At 45.4% G+C, this 22,407-nt stretch overlaps 1 protein-coding gene across 1 annotated transcript; it reads right to left on the reverse strand.

The window, feature by feature from the left end:
• Positions 1-10,468: 10,468 nt before the first annotated feature.
• On the reverse strand, positions 10,469-22,146 carry PLAC9 (placenta associated 9). The gene is made up of 4 exons (XM_047761592.1): positions 21,943-22,146; positions 13,241-13,338; positions 11,989-12,127; positions 10,469-11,511 (listed from the first exon to the last, which is right to left on the reverse strand). Exons 1-3 carry the CDS (start codon positions 22,007-22,009, stop codon positions 11,990-11,992), a joined length of 303 nt encoding a protein of 100 aa, XP_047617548.1. The 5' UTR covers positions 22,010-22,146; the 3' UTR covers positions 10,469-11,511; position 11,989.
• Positions 22,147-22,407: the final 261 nt, after the last annotated feature.

Genomic DNA, 22,407 nt, shown 5'->3' on the forward strand with positions numbered 1-22,407 from the left:
GTGTCTCTGTTCCTTATCTGACCTCCTGTGTTGAAAGTTTAGAAAGGAGAGAATCCAGAGACTGGGGTGGGAGCCTCAAGCCTGCTGAGCTTGAGCAGAGGCCCCAGGGAGTGGCTTGCCCACAAAGTAAACATCTGCTTGGGGACTCCTCACTGCCTTCTGGACATAGAAGAGAGATGACCAAGGGGTTCGGAGCAGCCATGAGCTAGACACTAGCCTGGTCTACTTAGACCTGCCTTGCCCAACCAGAGAAGGCTGATGGGGGCCCCAGAGCGGGTGGCACGCCCTGCTTGTCACTTCAGCTCTGCTGCAGTTCTTGTGCCTGGAACCTCTTGACTAAGACCCAGCATGCTTGGCTGAGGCATTTTTCCTCTATCTGGGTCAGGCACCTTGCCCCTGGGTGCCAGGTAGGACCTGCCTGGTGGGATGGGCTGCATGGTATTGCACAGCTTGCTGTGAACTCAGGCTGACCTCAGTGGCCTCCTGAGCTCTGCCAAGGCGTAGATTCAATCTCCTGTAATGTGATTGTAAATGTTCTGTGACATTACTTTGTCCTTTTGTTTGCACCAGTGGTTTCACCTAACAGGCAGTGTGTAACCTATACATGCATTTACTTTTGTTCCCAGAGAGTGTTTTTTTTTTGGTTTTGTTTTTGTTTTTTGCCTCTTTAGGGCCACACCTGGGGCATATGGAAGTTCCCAGGCTGGGGGTCGAATCAGAGCTACAGCTGCCAGCCTACACCACAGCCACAGGAACACCAGATCCAAGCCATGTCCGTGACCTACACCACAGCTCACAACTATGCCAGATCCCCAACCTACTGAGCAAGGCCAGGGATCGAACCTCCATCATCACAGATGCTAATCGGGTTTGTTACCACTGAGCCATGATGGGAAATCCCATAGAGTCTTTTTAGATATTTGGATTTGTTGCCAACATTTAAGCATTGAGAGGTTTCCTATTTTAAAAAATCTGGAATAATAGCTTGTCTTGTATAACTAAAAATTCTAGTATCACTGGTTGAGCATTCCTGCATGGCAGTTCCTGTTGGAGCCAACCTGTGGCTGTACTATCCATTTGCCACAGGCCCCACTACTCCCTATTGTCTCATACCAAGTGCAAGTTATCTATTTGGCTCTATGGACTTCTGAGTTTGAGACTCCAGGTTTACACACTTGGGGACCATCTATGTTCATCTTGATCCTTATTCTCTATCTTTCTGTCCCTCTGGCTGCCCTCTTGATCATGCTTACGAGACCCAACCCATAGCAAGGATGGGCTGGAGGACTATGTAAATGCTTCATAAATCTCTCTAGAGACGAGAAAGGCACCACCTGCCTTCTGACGTCAGTGGAAAGTTCTTAACACCGATGGTGATACTCAGGATGAAAAAAGGATGAGAGGCTCATTGAGCTTACAGGTCATCTTCCTGGGAGGGAACTATACAGGGTCTTTTCCTGTCTACTGGTGGTATAGTCAAAGCCAGTCCATGCTGCACATCTAATGTCACTTCCAGAACAACTGGAGGATGAGTCACCAGGTGAATCCAGCCCTGAGCTCATTTTTACCAGCTGTGGGACATCTCAAGGAATATTATGTGTTAGTGGCAAAGCCAAGACTAGGGCAAGGCAATAAGTCACTTGCCTCAGATGTAAAATTTGAGAAAGGAACCTTGGGGTGCTTACTTGGTGGATAGGGAAATGGTCCTGAAGTAGTGGTTCTCAAACCCTAGTGTGCATTAGGATCATCTGAGGAGTTCATTAAAGATGCAAGTCTCTGGGCCCCACCCTCACAGAGTCTAAAACAGGTGTGGGGGCTGGGAAGCTGCATCTATAACCTGCTCACCTAGTTTTCTGCTGCTTGTCTTGTTTTCTGATGCTGTTTTAAGTACTCCTGTGCTGAGACAGAACTTCTGAGACTAGAAATATACACACAGAGAGAAGGCTGCAGGGTATTTGGAATTCAGTCAGGTGATGGGAGATAGGACTAGTCCACTCCTAGCTTTGGCAAGAGGTACCTGAAAGATTAACATCTGCACATGCCCATGGTTAAAGCAACAGCTGGATAGTCATGCCATATTCGTCCATTTGCTTTGGCAGGGAGTTACAGTCTGAGCCTAGAACTTGGCCCCTTATTTCTGCTCTCAGCTCCTTCCTACTCAGGCTGATATGGAATGGAGTCAGAAATGAAAAAAAGTCAAGCTCAATCATTTCCACAGGTAGTTACCAGCTTAAATGTTTACCCCATCAAACCTGAAAGCTGTCTGTGTTCCTCAGGACATCATTACTTAGTCCTCCACCTGGCCCAATACAGGGTTCCCTCTCAGCAAAAGATTCAATCATTCAAGCCCCCAACTCTACGAGGGGCTTTTAACCCCCAACCCTGACTCCTTGGAAAGTTCCTTTTGGCCTAATACTGAGGTTCACTCTTAACCTGGTTCCTTCCCAACAGTAAGAGTAGATGTAGCCCTGAAGCGGAAAGAGTCGAGCTTCCCTGTTCTGGTCTTGGCTTAGCTACTGATTTGCTGCATGACCCTGGATAAGCCACTTTCCTTCTTTGGGCCTCTGTTTCTCCTTTGTAAAATGAAGGGTGGACTAGATGAGAGCTTCTTAAACTTCCTTGTAGGCAGCAAAAATGGTAGTGTAGGGCACTCCAAAAATCCTTTCTCCACAAAGGCAGCAAATAATATGGCAAAGACTGTCAGAATCAACTTTATCAGAACTCTGAAAACTAACTGAACGTGTGCAGCAACCAAAACATAAGTGTAAAGAAAAAAAAAAAAGGTGACTTTTTTTTTGTCTTTTTTGGTTGTCGTTGTTGTTGTTGCTATTTCTTGGGCCGCTCCCGTGGCATATGGAGGTTCCCAGGCTAGGGGTTGAATCAGATCTGTAGCCACCGGCCTACGCCAGAGCCACAGCAACGCGGGATCCGAGCCGCGTCTGCAACCTACACCACCACAGCTCACGGCAACGCTGGATCGTTAACCCACTGATCAAGGGCAGGGACCGAACCCGCAACCTCATGGTTCCTAGTCAGATTCGTTAACCACTGCGCCACGACGGGAACTCCAAAAGGTGAGTTTTGATAAGAGGATCTTGTTGCATCTCACTCACCTTGGCCTTATTATCCTCATTTCAGCTTGGCAGCAGCTTCAAAATAATCTCCATAGTCCATTAGGTCCCTAGCAATAGAGGGAGCAGAATGGGCCTTGTTCCCAAGAATTATGGTTATTTGATCTATCTTGTTGTTCCCTGAAAGACTGGCTCGAATAACTTGCTTTTATTTTACTTAATTTGGAACTCTCCCAGAGTAGAGGTGGCAACCCTGGAGGATATCTGAAAGTACATTAGCTGCTGATGTCTAGAAAAAGGGATAACAGCTGGGGCAAAAAGGAGACAAGTAGAAAAGTTTGGGGAGGAAAGGCTGGGGGTGAGATACCTTGGGGAATAATGGTTTTGGAGTGCTCCCACAAATTCCTGAGAATCTAGACAGCCACATTCATGCCTAGAGATGGGCACATGCTTAGAAAAGACTTAAGAGGGCCCTAAGCTCTTACCTCTGGCTTTCAGGCTCTGCACATGCAGGAAATGAAGGCTCAGGCAGGCTTAGACTGCCTGGCTGAATGTCAAAAGATCTGCTCCAAGACACGGTAAAGACTCGGGGGGGGGGGGGGGCGGGTGTTGTTCCAGGAGTTTAAGGAGATAATGTTGAATCACTTAGTGACCACTAAGTTAACTGAACAGAGACAATTGACCACACCAGGGAAGAAGTACAAACTTAAAAAATTAGTTCAGAAAGTCACTAAACAAACTGCAATAGGTTCAATAAGCAGCAACCAAAAATTCTGGGGAAGGGGAAGAATCTGGTTTTGAGTCTTCACATTACAGTGTTCAAAATGCCCACTTTTCAACAAAAATTATGAGGCATGCAAAGAAACAAAGTATGAACCATACATGGGAAAACAAGAAATCTGTTAAGAGAAATTGAGGGCTGCAAAGACTTTATGTCAGCTATCTTTAAAAAGCTTCAAGAGCTAAAGGAAACCAAAAAAGTGATGTCTCATCAAATAGATAATGTCAATAAAGAGAAGTTATAAAAAGGAACCAAACAGAAATTCTGGAGTTCTACAGTATAATGTATAATAACAAAATTTTAAAAAATCGCTAGAGGGGAAGAGAGGAGATTTGAGAAGGCAGAAGAGCGAGCTGGCAAACTTTAAGATAGGTCAATTGAGATTTCCTAATCTAAGGAGGACAAAAAAAAAATATATATATATAGAAAAATTAACAGTTGCACCTCTGTGACATCAAGTATACCAACATATGTATGCATACTGGGAGTCAGAAGAGAGAAAAAAATATTTGAAGAAACAATGGCTGAAAACTTACCAAATTTGATGAAAGATAGTAATCCACACATCCCAGAAGCTCAGGGAACATAAGTAGGATTTTTAAAAAGATTCATTTTGAGACACATTATAACCAAACTGTCAAAAGACAAGAAATCTTGAAAACAGCAATAGAGAACTGACTTCACATTAAAGGGATCACCAATAAGATTAACATCTGATTTTTTTGTCATAAACCCTGAGGCCAGAAGGCAGTGGGATGACATATTCAGTGTCCTGGAAAGAAAATGTCAACCAAGAATCCTGTATCTGGCAAATATTTCTTCAAAAGTGGAGGAGTTAACACATTCCTAGGTGAGCAAAAACTGAGACAGATTATTGCTAGTAGGCCTTCCCTACAAGAAATGGTAAAGACAGACCTTCAAGCTGAAAATAAAAGGATACTGGACAATAATTCAAATCCACATGAAAAAGTAAAACATTAGTAAAGGGAAACAGGTAAATATACACATCTGCATTAATATATAGTTTTTGGTTTATAGCACTCCTTTTTTTCCCTATATGATTAAAAGATAATTGGAGTTCCCATTGTGGCTCAGTGGAAATGAACCTGACTAGTATCCATGAGGATGCAGGTTCTATCCCTGGCCTCAGTGGGTTAAGGATCTGGCACTGCAGGTGTAGGTTGCAGATGTGGCTTGGATCTGGTGTGGCTGTGGCTGGGTGTAGGCCAGCAGCTACAGCTCTGATTCAATCCCTAGCCTGGGAACTTTTCCATATGTTGTGATGCGGCCTTTAAAAAAAAAAAAAAAAAAAGGATATTTACACCAAACAATGATTATAACACTATGTTGATGGGCACAAAATATATAAGGATGTAATTTGTGATGATAACCACATTAAGGGCAGGTGAGCAAGTTTTTGTCTATTATTGAAACTTGGTATTAAGTCAAACTGGACTGTTATTGAGATATTATGTAATACCTTAACTAATAAATAGTAAAAGAAAGTAGCAGGAATCAAATGGTACATTTGAAATCATCTATCTAACATAAACTGTGGCAGGAGTCCCTGATGTGGCTCAGTGGTAACAAACCTGCCTAGTATCCACGAGGATGCGGGTTCGATCTCTGGCCCCGCTCAGTGGGTTATGGATCCGGTGTTGCCGGGAGCTGTGGTGTAAGGTTGCAGACACGGCTCGGATCCCAAGTTGCTGTGGCTCTAGTGTAGGCTAGCACCTACAGCTCCAGTTTGACCCCTAGCCTGGGAACCTCCATATGCTATGACTGTGGCCCTAAAAAGACAAAAAAGAAAAAAGAAATAGCAGAATGGTACTTAGTAGTAGTTACTTTAAATGGAGTAAATTACTTTACATATAAGTGGACTAAATATAAATGAGTAAATATAAATTGAGAGGCAGAGATTGGCAGACAAAGGACATTATATCCTGATAAAATGGTTAATCCATCAAGCTGAAACAATTATAAAAACATCTATGCACCTAACAACACAGCCCCAGAAAGTTTGAAACAGACAATTGAAGGGGAGAATAGTTCAACAATAATAGTTGGAGACTTGAAAAACCTCAATTTCCCTATTGGATAGAACAACTAGACAAGAGATAAACAAGGAAACAAAACTTGAACAGCACTGTATATCAACTAGACCTCAAGACGTATATAAAACAGTCTACCCAACAAGAAGTGAATACATATTCTTAAGTGCACATGAAAAATTCTCCAAATAGACCATAAAGTAATCTAAATAAATTTTAGAAGATTGAAACCACACAGTATCTTCTATGACCACAATGGAATGAAATTTAAAATCACAGCAAGACATCTGGAAATTTACAAATGTGTAGAAACTAAGTTTATATACTTTTAAAAAATGAGTTAAAGAAGAAATGAAAAATTAAGAAATACATTAAGATTAATGAAAAAGCACAACATACCAAAACTTAGGGGATGCAGTGAAAGCAGTGCTGAGGGAAATTTATAGCTGTAAATGCCTACATTAAAAAAAAAAATCTCAAATCAGTAGCCTAACCTCCCATTTTAAGGAATTAGAAAAAAAAAGAATTAAACCTAAAGCAACCAGAAGGAAGGAAATAATAAAGATTAGAGTGCTGATAAACAAAATAGTAGAAAAACAGAATCGATGAAACAAAAACCTTCAAAAAATCAAAATTAATAAACTTTTACACTGACAGAGGGAGAGAGGTAACTCAATTACTAAAATCAAATCAAAACGAAGACATCACTAACAACTTGATAGAATTGAAATAAAGGATAATATGAAAATACTGTTAACAGTTGTATGCCAACATATTAGCTTAGATGAAGTGGGAAAAAATTCAAAGTCTTGACTCTGACTCAGAAATACAAAGCCTAAATAGACCTATAAAAAGAGATCAATAGTCAAAAACCTCCCAACAAGGAAAAATTAAGAGTCAGGAGGGTTCACTTGTCAATTCTATTAAATGTTCAAAGAAAAAGTACACCAATCCTTCTCAAACTCTTCCCCCCAAATAGAGTTGAGAAAACTTCTTAACTCATTCTCTGAGACCAGTGTTATCCGATACCAAAGCCAAAGACATCGCAAGAAAAATGCAAAAAATTCTCAGTGAAACTCAATCAAACTGAATCTAGCAGTAAATTATAAGGATTAGACATCATGACCAAGTAGGATTTTTCAAAGGAATACAAGGAGCATTTAATATATAAAAATAAATCAATATAGTACGCATTATTAATAGAATGAAGAGGGATTAAAAAAACCACATGGTCATCTCAATTGATGCAGAAAAAGCTTTGAGAAAACCCAACATCTTTTCATGAATAAGAATAATAAACCCATGGAACTAAAAACAGAAGGAAAATTTATCAACCTAAAATAAAAGACATCTACAAAAATGCCCACCAATGGTAAAAAGAATAAAAGCTTTCCTCTAAGATCAGGAACAAGACAAAGATGTTTTTGTTACCACCACTCTTCAACATTGTATTGAAAATTCTAGGGAGTTCCCACTGTCGAGCAGTAGGTTAAGGGTCCCACTGCAACAGCTCAGGTGGTTATGGAGATACAGGTTTGATCCCTGGCCCAGCACAGTGTGTTAAGGATCCAGTGTTGCCATAGCTACAGCTCAGATTCAACTCCTGGCCTGGGAACTTCCATATTCTGTGGGTGTGCCCCCCCAAAATAAAAAGTTCTAGCCAGAGCTTTAGGTTAAAAAAAAAAAAAAAAGGCATCCAAATTGGAAAGTAAGAAGTAAAACTCTATTCACAAATGACATAATCTTATATATAGAAAGTCCTAAAATATCCACAGAAAACCCATTAGAGCTAATAAATAGATTCAACAAAGTAGCAGGATAGGATATGTGATCAACCTAAAAGTCAGTTATATTTCTATACATGAGCAATGAACAATTTGAAAGTAAAATTAAAACAATTCCATTTACAATAATCTCAAAAGGAATAAAATACTTAAGGCTAAATTTAACCAAGGTGGTTTAAGACATATACTGGTAAATACAAAAAATAGAAAACATCCTGTACTCATGAGTTGGAGGGCAGTATTGTAGAGATGGCAATACTCTACAAATTGATCTATAGATTCAATCCAATCCCTATCAAATTCTAACTTTTGCAGATGTGGGCAGGCTAACCCTAAAATTCATGTGGAATTGCAAGGAACTGGTCCTCAAATAGCCAAAACAATCTTTGAAAAAAACAAAGTCAAGAGCTCATACTTTAAAACTTACTACAAACCTACAGTAATTCAAACAATGTGATACTTACAAAAAGACAGACATATAGAGGAGTTGCCACTGTGGCACAGTGGGTTTAGAATCTGACTGGTGGCTTGGGTTACTGTGGAGGTGTGGCCTAGATCCCTGGCCTGGCGCACTGGGTGAAAAGATCTGGCACTGCTGCAGCTGCAGCATAGGTTGCAGCTGTGGCTCAGATTCAGTCTCTGGCCCAGGAACCTCTAATATGCTATAGGTGCAGCCATTTAAAAAAAAAAAAAAGAGGCATTCCCATCGTGGCACAGTGGAAACGAATCCAACTAGGAACCATGAAGTTGCGGGTTTGATCCCTGGCCTCACTCAGTGGGTTAAGGATCCAGCATTGCCATGAACTGTAGTATAGGTCACAGATGCTGCTCGGATCTGGCATTGCTGGGGCTGTGGCGTAGGCCGGCAGCTGTAGCTCTGATTAGACCCTTAGCCTGGGAACCTCCATATGCCGTGGAAGCAGCCCTAATAAGCAAAAAAAAAAAGGATATAGAACTGTGGGTTAGAATTGAAAACTAAACCTAAACACCTATGCTCAATTGATTCTTTTTTTTCTTTTTTTTTTTTTTGGTCTTTTTAGGGTCACACCTACAGCATATGGAAGTTCAGGCTAGGAGTCAAATTGGTGCTGCAGCTGCCAGCCTACACCACCACCACAGCCACAGTAATGCAGGATCCAAGCTGTATCCAGCCTACACCACAGCTCACAACAACACTGGATCCTTAACCCACCGAGCGAAGCTGGGGATCAAACCTGTGTACTCATGGATAGTAGTCGAGTTCGTTACCACTGAGCCATTCTCAACTGATGTTTGACAAGGGTGCCAGGACATTTCAGTGGGGAAAGAATATTCTCTTCAACAGAGTACAAGGGCAACTATCTACAAACGAGGTAATGAAGTTGGATCCCCACCTCACACCACATACAAAAATTAATTCAAAATAGATTTTAAAAAACCACTAAACTTAAAAACTAAAGCTATAGGCATTCCTATTGTGGCTCAGCAGTAACAGATCCAACTAGTATCTATGAGGATGCAGGTTTGATCCCTGGCCCTGCTCAGTGTGTTAAGGATCCGGCATGGCCATGAGCTGTGGTGCAGATCACAGATGTGGCTCAGATCCCACGCTGCTATGGCTGTGGCATAGGCTGGCAGCTGCAGCTCCAATTCAAGCCCTAGCCTGGGAACTTCCATAGGCCATGGGTGCAGCCCTAAAAAGCAAAACAAAACAAAACAAAAAAGAACTAAAGTTATAAAAATTTTGGAGGAAAAGACAGAAGTAATATGACAATAGACTCTTAGATATGACACCAAAAGAATAAGCAACAACAAAAAAATTAAATTGGAACTTCACCAAAACTAAAACTTTTGTGTTTCAAAGGATGCTATCAAAGTAAAAATACAACCTACAGAATAGGAGAAAACATTTGCAAATCATAATTCTGATGAAAACCTAGTATCCACAATACATAAAGAATTCTTATAACTCAAAAAAAGACACTCTATTTTTAAAATTGGACAAAGGATTTGAACACTTTCTCCAAAAAAGACACACAAGTGGTTGACATATACATGAAAAGATGTGCCGCGTCTAGTCATTAGGTAAATGCAACTTAAAACCATGAGATACCATTTTACACCTAGCATAACTATAATCAATGTGTTTGGGAGGATAAGGAATAATTGAAAACCTCTATAAGGTTTCTTATAGAACTTCTGCTGTGGCTCAGGGGGTTGAAGACCTGGTGTTGTTTCTGTGAAGATGCAGGTTCGATCCCTGGCCACATTCAGTGGGTTGAGGATCCACCATTGCCACAAGCTATGGCAGAGGTGGCAGATGCAGCTTGGATCCAGCGTTGCTGTGGCTGTACTGCAGGCCTGCAGCTGCAACTCCAATTTGGCCCCTACCTTGGAACTTCCATATGTTACATGTGCAGCCATAAAAAGAAAAGAAAACCTTACATATACATTGCTAGTAGGAATATAAACTGGTACAGCCACTGTACAAAAACAGCTTGGTAGTTCTTTAAAACCTTAACATAGAGTTAACTATTTGACTCAGCAATTCCTTCCTTAGTTATAGACCCAAGAGAAATGAAAATATATATCCACACAAACTCATACACAAATGTCCATAGTATTATTCATAATAGCCAAAAAGTACAAACAGTGCAAATGTCATTGATAATTGAATAAAACATGGTACATCCATACAATGGATTATTCAGCCATCAACAGAAAAGAAGTAAATGGAGCACTGACTGATACATGCTACATACAACACAGATGAATCTTGAAAACATGCTAAGCGAAAAAAAGTCTGACACAAAAGGCTATATATTTTATGATTCCATTTATATGAAATGTCCAGCATAGGCAAGTTCACAGAAAGAGAAACAGTAGTGGTTGCCAAGGGTGGATGGGAAGGGGAAGGGGAAGTGACTGCTTATTAGTATAGGGTTTCTTTATGGGGTGATGAAAATTTCTGGAATTAGAAAGTAGTGATGGGAATTCCCGTTGTGGCTCAGCAGAAACAAATCTGACTAGCATCCACGAGGATGCAGGTTCAATCTCTGCCCCCGCTCAGTGGGTTGAGGATCTGGCATTGCCTTGAGCTGTGATGTAGGTCACAGATGCAGCTCAGATCCTGCATCACTGTAGCTGTGGCATAGGCTGGCAGCTACAGCTATGATTCAACCCCTAGCCTTGGAAACTCCATATGCCATGGGTATAGCCCTAAAAAGACCAAAAAAAGAAAAAGAAAGTGGTGGTAACTGTGTGACATTGTGCAGCCACTGAATTCGTACCACTCAAAATGGTTAAAATTTTGAATTTTATGTTATATGAATTTTACCTCAATATAAATATTTTTTAAAAGTTTAATGTGCACACAGATCCCCTGGGGCTCTCATTAAAATGTAGATTATGATTCAAGAGTTCTGGGTGGGGTCCCAAATTCTGCATTTTTGATAAGCTCTCCAGGTGACACCACATGGTTCACCCATGGCCACATTTTAAGTAGCAGAGCTATTCAAAGGGCCCTTCTGCTGTGTTGAGCTATGTTTCTAGGCCTCAGGTGCCTAACTTCTTTTTTATGAATCAACCCCAACCTCTCCACCCCTATAAATAAGGAGGACAGAAGCATAGACCAACTGGGGCTCTCAGGTCTGAGCCTGCATGGGGTGTGAGCCTTGGGGCATGGGAGCAGATGGAGTAGGGGCTGTGGCTGCAGGGTCATTGTTAGCAGACACAGGGGACAAAGGAATAGCTTTCCTTTTGCACAAAGCTGAGGAAGGCAGCCAGAAATGCATGGCTCTGTTCTCAGCTGCTAGGCAACTCAGGCTCCGGTGCTCAAAAGCAACCTGAAAGAAAGGGGGACGGCCTCTGAGTGAGCAAACAGGGTGCTGAAGGCTCTCCCCTCCCCTCCCAGTCCCTTGGGGACTCCTGTACCAGGACCACAGGGCTCAAGGAGGGAGAAGATGTCAATCCCTCCACTGCCCATCAGAGGGAGGCCAGGCTTCCCTGAGAGGGTTTGGTGGCAGGAGAGGAGTGGAAGGGAGATGGAAGGAGCTCTGAGACAAGCTCTGCCAGGGAAGGAGGCAGCTGCTCTGAGGGTGCTGAGGGTAGAGCTCTTCCAGGAGCCCTTACCCGATGCTGGGCTGCAGCAGCCCCAGGGGTGGGGGCAGAGAACACTTGGGGTGAGTCGGGGGGATGCCTCCCACTTCTGTCCCAAGGAGGAGCTAGAGCTTCCTTGGCTTGTCCAGGCTACGTGGGGGGGGGGGGGGGAGCAGCCATCCCCATCCCACTTGCTCAGCCCCAGGTACTGTCATCTCTGCTACCTTAGCTGCTGTCTCCATCTCCAAGGAGGTCGGGGATTGGGCTAAAGGGCCCTGGGGGCAGGTTCCAAGCCAGCTCCTCCAGCTGACCCAGCAGGCCTTTCACTTCTGCCTCCAGATGCTCCACCGTCTTCTCCACCGTCTAGAGCAAGGAGAGGGGTGGGGAGGAGCAGAAGACAAGAGTGGTGCCAAGCCCTGCTTAATCAGCCACATCCTAAGGAACACTTGGCAGTCCAGTTGGGGGGTGCTGTGGGGAGAGAACTGGGTGCCAAGGCACCTGGGTCCTCCTAATTCAGGCTCTGCCCTGGCCTGCCTCTCAGTTTCCCAGATGACAAAATCCTAGGGGCTCACTCTCTAAGGCCACTCCTGGCTCTGCACACAGTGATTTCATTCAGTCTCTGGTTCTTCATGGGGGGACTTTGGGATTCCTTTTTCTCTTTCAAGACTTCACTGCTGTGAGTTCACGTTCCTTTTGTTGCCCTGCCCCCTCGTGGCAATTCTGCCAAATGACAGTTTGGGGATTTCGAAATTTTCTTTATAGGGGTTCTTTTCTTGTGAATGAACCCCATTAGCAGTCTGGTAAAACCTACAGACCCTCCCACTGGAAAAACGCTTTCATCAAAAAAATAAAACATAGGATTTCCAAGGACATCAATTTAATTAAAATATTATTAAAGCATTAAAAATAAAATTTATTTAACAACTTATTTAAGTAACAAGTCTAACAACTACTGAAATTTTGACATACCAATTAGAATAAATGATATGTTGAGATATACACAATGACTACAATGTGATTAAATTAGCTGATTTCTACTGATGACAAAGTCATAGTACTGTTAATATTACTATGATTTGTTGTCTACATTTATAATGAATGAGAATACTAAATTTCAGTGAAAGCTTTCTGAAAATAAAGTGCAATTTTTTTCCCCACAGTAGTTATGGACGCCAGGTTACAAACTGTGGCTGAATAACAAAACAGTGACTGAATTTCAAACTTCTTGTCCAGATTATGCAGAGATCTCTGGCTGGGGATAAGTAAGGCCTGGGGCGGGGGGGAAGCAGAGTTTGTTGGGGGCCCGTGAGCCTAAAAGCCCAGGTAGAGCAGGGAGATGTTTAATATGGTGGCCAGGGAGCAGGATTGGCCTAGGTTTCCTCAATCTTCCCAAGCAAGTTTGGCCTGAGCCCTCCAAAGCCACCAGCCTGGCAGGTGGTTCTGAAGCTGCAAGTCCCCCCAGGTCACCCTCATTACCTCCTCTATGACGTTCAATCGGCTGTGGATAGCCATGTATCTGTCACATGCTGTGCTCCGAGACGGGTCTCCTCCAGAGGGGATGAAGGGTTCAGCAGCTGTGGGAAAACAAGTCTTGTCACTATGGGGCCCTCAGTTTCCCTGTAACACTGGAGACTCCTGCAAAGTACTGGGCTCAGGAGAGGTGGTTCCTGAAAACTGTCCAAGGAGAGGCAGAGGAAGGCACGGGGGGGGGGGTCAGCATACAAGTGTGGTGCTGCCCCAGTCACTCCCTTGTCTCTAAGACCCGTGGTCATCTACAGACCCAAGTGGACTTCCTCAAGGAGGTGCTGCCTGAACAAGTAAGGTAAGGAAGGGATCTACCAGGGGCCCTAATAAACCAATCATGATGCTTGTTTAGGGGTTTATTTTAATAGAAGAATCACATAGTCATATATGAATTTTTAAAAATACAGAGAATGGATTGGAGCGATTTGTCTTTGAGGGCAGGAAGTTACCACAGTTATCAGTGTAAAAAGTGATGAAAGGAGACAGGAGCCATAGGAAGAAAATGCAAGGAGATACTTTACTAACAGCATAGACACTGGTGAACAGTTAGTAACACCTGACATTTGACCAGTACTCACTATGTACCACACAAGGTGCTAAACAACAACCAATTATCCCCAATTTACACATAAGGAAATCGATGCACAGAGGAATGAAATGTATGTCCAGTGTCACACAGCTAGTAAGCGGAAGATCCGAGGTTCACCCTGTTCAACTCTTGACTCATTTTCTTACTTAACAATGGTTCCTCCTTGGATCTTTCTGGCACCACCAACCCTCACACGGAAGTCTGAGAGCCCCAGTTTTTGCTTGTTTCATCTTTTTAGGGCCACACCCCTGGCATGTCGAAGTTTCCAGGCTAAGGGTCGAATTGGACCCCTAGACCTACGCCACAGCAATGCCAGATCAGAGCCTCATCTGAAAGCTACACCACAGCTCATGGCAACACCAGATCCTTAACCCACTGAGCAAGGCCAGGGATGGAACCTGCATCCTCATGGAAGCTAGTAAGATTTGTTTTTGCTGAGCCACGATAGAAACTCCTGAAAGCCCCAGTTTTGAGCTCAGGTTGCAGTGTTGGAGGCTCCTAGATGCTCTGGGGGCATCTGAGTTGGCTGGAACCTTGGAGCACATGGACACTCAGGAAGGAGGATACTGCCCAGAAACAAGAAGCAAAGAGATTTAAAGAGGATGAAACATCAGTACGGCCTAAAGCAGAAGGGAGGTATAGCACAACAAAGATTGAAAAACAGAGCAACAGAAAAGTGAATGCAGAATTGCACCCCCAGTACTGTCAGCAGAGAGATGGAAGCAGAGCAAAGTCTAGACCCTGGTGGGATGAGAAGGGAAGGATAGATCAGGAGAGAAACTTAGATCCTGAAAAATATTTCCATGAAGCTTGGCTGTGAAGGAAGGGAGATCAGATCACAAGGTCTAGAGAAGTGTTCATTGTGGTTGTTTCCAGGTTTTTTAATGATGAAGAAAATAAACCATGCTTATAGTCCGAGGACAGGCAGAAGACAGGAGAACAGAAAGAATGCATTTCCTGAAGACACATGAGGCCTGGAATCCAGAAATGGTGGTAGGGGCCCAGGGCAACACATGGAGGGAAGAGAGAGGACATGCAGCCAAACTGGGCACAAAAGTTCTGCCTAAAGGGCCAAGAAGTTGAGTGAGTCCCATTTGACGGGATCTCTTCACTTGGTAAAGTAGAGGTGAACCATCTGTTGAAAATTCATATAGAATTAGGAAAGAGGAAAGTTATTTGTAAAACGTTCAGGAATTCTGAGTGGATTGTTAGATATAGCCACCAAAGTGGGAGTCACCCTGAGAGTACTTCCACTGCGGAAACTGACAAATGCTTTGTTTTCTGAGAGCAATGTGGGCATCTGAAGCAGAGTAGGGGTAAGAGTTATTAGACTTGATCTTTGTAGACACAGAACTCATAACTCTCAGACCCTCAGTATTGGCTGGGATGGCCCAAGGGGACTTTATATAAAGTTGCCCAGAAGATTGGCAGGTCTTAAGGTAAGGACAGAGAGGGGAGCCATTTTGCTAGTGATGAATGTGTAACTCTTGACTTGCCCAAGGTCACACAGTAAGCAAGTGACTGGACTCCAGGCACCCTGGCCTTCTCCTGGCCCCACCTCAGCAAGATGGCCTTCTGGAGCTCTACAGAGTCTCCATGCCCTGATGTTTCCTGGTCTATCTGGATCCCAACACTTCCACTCAGGGGATTTTTTTTCAGAGAAGTCTTTCAGAGTTCCATAACTGAAATATAGAGGGAATGCTATGAGAGCTTGGCTTTACTTCAAAATAATCCAGGCCTGGGAGTGGGAGGAGGCATGGGCAGGAGAGCTGAGCAAACAAGATTGGCCAAGATTGATCACTGTTGAAACTGGGTGACTGGGGCGGGGGGTGGGGAGGGGGGTTGTTCCACTATTCTACTTGTGTACATATGGTCAGAAACCATCGTGGGCTTCACGCATTGATATAAAACATTTAGGATGGGGAGGTGGTCTGAGAAAGCCCATCTGGAGGGCTGTGCTCCATTCTGGGCCACGCATCATGAGAAGGCTTTTGACTGGCAGAGGCAGGTCCAGAGGGGGCCTTGGTGAAGGGAGTCCAGATTTTGACTCGTTTGTTTCAGCTGGATAAGCACTAAGGGGCAGGAAGAGCTGCTCTCCCCATGCAGAGGGCTGTCTGGGAAGAGGGGGTCTGTCCTGGTTTGGGTCTGAGTTCACACATTCTCTGCAGGCTCCTCCCAGGGGCCTCTGGCCAAGCGCCTCTCCTGAGCCCCACCTGCCCCCTCCCAGGCCCTAAAGTCCTCTTCCCCTCCTCCCAGCTTCAGCCAAGAGGAAGCAGCGTGACCCTGCCGGCCAAGCGGGGCTCTGCCAGGCCGCGAAGTCACGAACAACACGTGCCTCCCCTCCCTCAGCCTAAAACATCCTGTTCTCTATGCTCTGCGATGAGGCCTAACTTGGCTCCCAAACCCCTCCAGGGAAGAGGCTGGGCTGAGGCTCTCTCCACATCACACGGCACTAATCCGTCACATCTGGACACAACCTCACTCTGGGCTGCACCACACAACTGTCTGTGAGCTCATCCAGGCCCCCTGAGGAGCTCTGCTAAGAGTGCTGGGGCAGAGCCAGGGTGGGGCCGTACAACCACTGGCACCGCTCCCTCCCTGACGGGGTCCTCACAGCACTGACCGTAACACATGACAGCAGAAAACACACTGGAGACCCCCATTCTCAGCCACAAACTGGTGTGGGCCCATGGGAACTTTCCCCTGCCCTGAGTCTCCTCTGTTAACACGAGGTGGGAGGAGGGGAGGCACTGCCTCCCAGATGTAACTCATCCATGATTGCCTCTGTCTTTCAGGCCTCAAAAATTAGTGACAAGGACAGAACCGGCATGAGTCAAGGACAAATTGCTTCTTGGCCCAGAAGCTCCAATGAGGCAAGAACTTCCTTTCCGTTGTGCTTTCTCACCAGCAGAAGGCGGCTCATGATAACACCAGTTTCACAGGGCTTTGGGGAAGCTCAAACCAGAGGAAGAGCAGGGGAGGCTGAAGGATGATCATGACTGACCACAGGCAGCCAAGGCTGTGGTTCCCAGTGTTCCCTTTCTTCCTCTGGCCCCACCCTCCCGGCCCTGGCCAGTTGGGAAATAGACCTTCTTGGATGCCAGTTATTTTCCCTGGCCTTGCTCCAGCCCAGGGCCTAATGCGTGCCCTTGTACAGTGGGTGGAACATGGTGAGAGCAGGCGGCTGGTGGAGGCCAGAGGCCCAGCTGAGGCACCAGGCTAGCCTTTCCAGTTAAAGGGACATGGCCACTGGCCATCACCCACCAAGGCAGGAGGTACAGCCCCTTCCCACTGACAGGCATAGGAGACCTTTTGTCTCTGGGACCCAAACACTAAGAAAGCACACACAACTCGAATGATTTCTGACCTTGAGAGGTGCTGCTGTGCTTCTGAATGACAAAGACAGTCTCTGCTGTGACCAGTCACACCTGTCCCTTAGGGGTTAATTCTATTTGACCATATTCAATATAATAATATAATAAATTTGACCACATATTTACATTAAAATGTGTGGTTCCTTCCAAACCAACAGTGGTTTTTGATTTTTCTTTTTTAAGCAGAACAACACTATTTTCAAACTCTAATCTGTAGGCCTACTCTGGCTAAAACAGGAGAGAGGCCCTCTAGCCCCTAAGAGGGAGCTTAGACACTGAGGAACATTTCTGTGTTGTTTTGCTTTGTTTGGGGAGTGATATGTTCTGCCTGCCTTGCACTCTGGTCATTTTCCAGATGTGGATTCAAACCTCGACAATCAACTCTGAGAGCTTAGCAATCTCATTCCAATACAGTCAGCATCTGGTTAAGTGAGAATACAGGCTAAGCTGCTGTAACAAAGAGCCCCCTCAATCACACACGCCTTTTTTTTTTTTTTCCTCCCATATCATCAGTTCAGAATAGACTGGCTGGCAGTCAGGACTGGCAGGGGCTTCCTGTCCCTGAAGCCATACAGGAACCCAGATTCCTTCTACTCTGGAATACAGTGATTTTATAATCCACTGGGTTACAAAGTACTATTACATTCCTGAACCTCCACCACGCTGAGGTCTAGGAAGCCATCCAGGATAAACCTCTCTTCACGTGCTGTGAACAGAACATGAGGTTGGGAGTCAGAGGCAGAGTCTCATCTCCACTGCTTACTGACTGTGCTCTTTGCCTCTCACTCAGCCTCGTCTGTAAGGGATCTGATCCGGCTACTTGGAAGGACGGCTGTGTTGATCCAAGGGGATCCCGCACTCAAAGTTGCCTTGGAACCGCTAAGTGATGTGCAAATGCCATGGAGGACATTCACCAGGTGGGCTGGAGACTGAGCAAGTCAGTGAAAGCCCCTCCGCGTGGAGCCAGTACTCTCTGCTAGATCACTCTGATCGGTTCTCTTCAAGATGGGGAGGCATCTACTCTAGGACTAAACCTGTGTGGGGGTCTAAGGGATGATTGAGAGAGGCTCTTCCAAAAAGCACACAGAGGGCTCAGAGCTGACCGGGTACTCTGGGCTCTGTTACAAGCTAATCCTACTTGCTGGATCCTTGGTTCTTCACCTCTAGAATGGGTACAACCACATTCTATACTGGCAACTACTATCGATTTGTGATCACTTATTATGACCCAGGCTTTTTGTAGAGTACTTACAAGCATTATCTCATTTAATTCCTCTGTGAGCTCAGTACTCTTACATTCACTTTTTTATAGATTAGAAAACTGAAGATAACATGCCCAGGACTACAGGCTAGTAGGTGGCAGGAATAGGATTTGGATCCTATCTGCCTAACACTATATATTCTGTGTCATGGCAGTTGTGAAATGAGTTAAGGGCCTCCTATTTTGGGGTCTCAGCTGCCTTCTCTGTAAAATGTGGGGCTGGACAGGTATGAGGCTAAGGGGACTTGTACCAATGCACTTGCACCTGCCCTGAGGCCCCACAAGAGCCCAACTGTGTACATTGGATTGAATTGTCTTTGAGCAGTTCACTCCCCACATCCATTTTTGTAAGAAGAAATGCCGTGATCCTCACCATAATCCTTCAGCATCTTCCTCTTTCACTCAAAGCAAAAAAGCAGAATCCCAATGGAAAACCGAAGTCCGTGAGGACTTGGAGTAGTGGCAGACAGTGAGAGCTTCCCCTGTGGGCCCCCTGGCATGGGTGAGAATGGTTAGGACTAGGCTCTAGGACTTCAGATCCCTGTGATAGCAAAATAGGAAAGGAATGCAGCTGAAGCCTTAACATTAAAAAAGTTCTCTACAAGTAACACAAAACGGTCTGCTTCACTCAACACAAAGAACTTTTCAGATCACTACGAAAAATCCCAATGTGACACAGTGGGCTAAGTATCCAATGTTGTCACTGCAGCAGCTTTTGGGTCACTGCTGTAGTGTGGGTTTGATCCCTGGTCCAGGAGATTTCACATGCTGCAGGTGTGGCCAAAACAAAACAAAAATCCCAGTGCCACAAATGAAACGTCTAAGACAATTCACGAGAATTAGTAGAAATGACCACAATGCACTGGAAGAGAAAGTCCAACCCTGGTAGTAATCAAACAAATGCAAATTAAAGCAACATATCATCAAAGTATTCTTGCAAAAAAAAAAATTAACTGGAATTAGATGATGCTTCTAGCTCTAACTACCAGTTTATAGACCATACAGGGGAGAGAAGAATATTTAAATGACACCCAGGGGATGTAATCAACTAAAATCTAAATGAGAAAAACTTTATAAAACTAACAACCCAGTTTCTTCAACACATTTTAAGAAAAAAGGGATCAAACCCACACTACAGCAGTGACCCAAAAGCTGCTGCAGTGACAACATTGGATACTTACCAAAAGGAACTTTACAGACATGAAAACCAAAAGTAAGGTGTGCATCTTAATTTGGATCCAACAAACCAAATGTAAAAACAGGACAGGACCAGGGATAGTTGAACAATAGATGTTTGATATTAAGGAATTATTGTCCATGTTTAGGGTGTGATAATGGCATTGCAGTTATGTTTATTAAAAAATTACTTAAAGCAGTATTTATAGATGAAAATATATAGTGCCTGGAATTTCCTTTAAAAAAATCTGAGGAAGGGGAGAGAATGTGGGGATGATAGAGGAATGAAGACAGGTTAAGAATCCATCCCTGTTAAAGCAGAGTGATGGGCGCATGGGGGTTCATTATACCATTCTGTGTTTACATCCAAAAGATTTGATAATCAAGTGAAGAAACACAATAGTATATTGTCTGAAGTCTGAAAAATTATACACAAAAATGTGTGAACTCAGTGTGAAATTCCATGAACACATTTATATTTTCCTCTTTTTTTAAAATCTGTAGCAATGAGGGTGTATAATCAGAAAGAAAATCATGTTTAAAGATGGCTTTAAATTAAAGCACATATACCATTCATAGCAAAAGGGGCCACAAAAAGTCAGCTACTGTGAGCAGTGGCCAGCTCCTCCCTCTGGGGGAGCACAGACTGGGCTTTGTCCTCTCAGCTCCTGGAGGTGGGGACTTGGGAAGAAGGGGCAGGGGAGGAAGAGAAAAAAGACAGCACGTAGGCGGGCTCCATGCTGGGCTGGTCCCAGCCACTCCTCACACAGCCTGTGAGGAAGCAGCTGTTGGTCCTTCTTAGCCAACCTCAGTAGAGAAACCGGGGCTCAGAGAAATCAGTGGAGCTGAGAGGACAAGGGAAGGAGCCAATGCATGCTGACAGGTGTTCCATGCTGTGCATTTCCATTTCATCCGGCGCTGCAGGGCAGGTCCCCTTCTCCCCAACTTACAGAAAAGGAAACAGCCTCAGAGAGGTGTAGTAACTCACCCAAGGTCACTCAGCCAGGGGCTGCCAAGGATGAACACTGGCTTCAAACCTTTCCCCACAGTTCCCTGGGCCTGAAGGGGCTGGGCGTGGGGCAAGGGGCACTTCCATCTTAACACAGGGCACTTCGCCTAGGTGCCTCACATCTACCCACCCCAGAGAGATGGGAGAACAGCCTGGCATGTGGGCAAGGGCCTGACTGAGGGAGCAGGCACCCTGGATGCTTGGAGACACCTGAGCCCTCCCCTCACCTGTGCAACTGGGATGAGCACCAGCTGCCTCTGGCTGAGGCCTGCACGAGAACTTTGGTAAGTGGGAACGTGGCTTGTAAACTGTGAAGTACTATAAGAAGTTCAGAGTCTTAAGGTAGAACTAACATCCCTGAGTACAATTAGTACCTCTGCAGCCACACTGTCTGAGCCTCATCTGTGAGGGGAAGGGTAGAGGGGCCAGGCAAGGCAAGGAACCCAGTCAGTAGAGCACCCAGGGGGCCTCTCCCTCAGCAGTCCCCGCCCCAGCACCCACCCAAGGCAGCTTGGATCCTCAGGGAAGCTCTCTGGGAGGTATCAGCCTCCTCACCCAGACTGCAGAACCCCCTCAGGCCACCTGATAGGTAAATCAGTGGCCTCCAGGGGCCACCTGCCTGGCTTCTGACAGGCTATGCCAGGTCAGGCTTGGGTCATCTGCCTGTTAGAGCTCAGCTTCCTAGGAAATTCCCCAGGAAACCAGGCCTGGGCGTCTCTGCAGGCCCTCTGGCAGGACTGCCCCACCCTACAGACCTGATGGGCCCCTGCGGGATGCTGGTCTCTTCCTCTCTTTCCTCCCAACCTGGGGCTTTTGAGTTTCTCCACACTATCTCTTCTTTTGGTCTTTCTCAAATCTTTCTCTTTTCCTTAGTACCTTTCTCTCCATCACTCTCTCCCCAACCAACCCCCTTTCTCTCGCCAGTTTAGTTCCTCTATTTCTTTGCTTCTCTTTCTGTTTGCCTCTCCTTAGAAACGGCGACCTCCTCTTTCTCTTTCCTCATTCATAGTTCTTACCTGTTACCTCCAAAGTATCTGTTCCAGCCTCTCCCTTTATTTCTCTATTCTTCCCTCTCCTTTCTAATTCTCTCTGTCCCTCTGCCTTTATCTCTCTCCCTCTCTCTCTCTCTCATCCTCTCCTCTCTCCGCATCTCCCTCCTTCTCCACCGCTCTCTCTCCATCTGGCTCCATCTTCTCTCCCTCCCTCCCGCTCCTTCCTCGCCGTCCGAGGTCGGTCTTCACTCACCGGCGGCGTAAGCGCCCGCAGCTCGGAGCAGGGCGAGCCCGGCCAGAGCGCAGAGCAGGGGCCGCATGCTGCAGGCCGGCGGAGCTCAGCTAGTCGTCTGCCCGCGGCCGGCCTCCCCGCCCTCCCCAGGATCGCGCCGGCCCGCCCGGGAGGAAATGCTCCAAGTCCCAGCCAAGATTCCTGGGCGGCTCCGGGCTTTCTGGCTCGAGCGAGCCCGCCCCCTTCGGAGACCCCGCGGGCGGAGGGGCCTGACATGCCAGCCTGGGCGCCTCCCTACGAAGGGGCTGTGCTCTGAGCGCCCTGCACCTCCCCGAGGCCCCGCACGGAGAGGGCGATGGAACCAGAGCCACAGTGATTCGCTACGAGCCCATTTCACAGATTGAAGCTTCGAGAGAAGTGCCACCCACACCCGTGGCACAGGATCTGAATCCCTGACTGCACGGAGTGTGGAAGCTTTGCTCTACC

Source organism: Phacochoerus africanus, chromosome 15 (genome assembly GCF_016906955.1).
Source record: "Phacochoerus africanus isolate WHEZ1 chromosome 15, ROS_Pafr_v1, whole genome shotgun sequence".
In the NCBI taxonomy this organism is placed as follows: Eukaryota; Metazoa; Chordata; class Mammalia; order Artiodactyla; family Suidae; genus Phacochoerus; species Phacochoerus africanus.

What these genes read in the sequence shown, in the direction of transcription:
- PLAC9 (XM_047761592.1), bottom strand. Translation starts at nt 22,009, where the DNA reads ATGCGGCCCCTGCTCTGCGCTCTGGCCGGGCTCGCCCTGCTCCGAGCT. An exon ending in TGCGGGCGCTTACGCCGCCG is followed by an intron (nt 13,339 to 21,942) that starts GTGAGTGAAGAC and finishes GTTTTCCCACAG; the next exon opens with CTGCTGAACCCTTCATCCCC. An exon ending in GATTGAACGTCATAGAGGAG is followed by an intron (nt 12,128 to 13,240) that starts GTAATGAGGGTG and finishes TCCTTGCTCTAG; the next exon opens with ACGGTGGAGAAGACGGTGGA.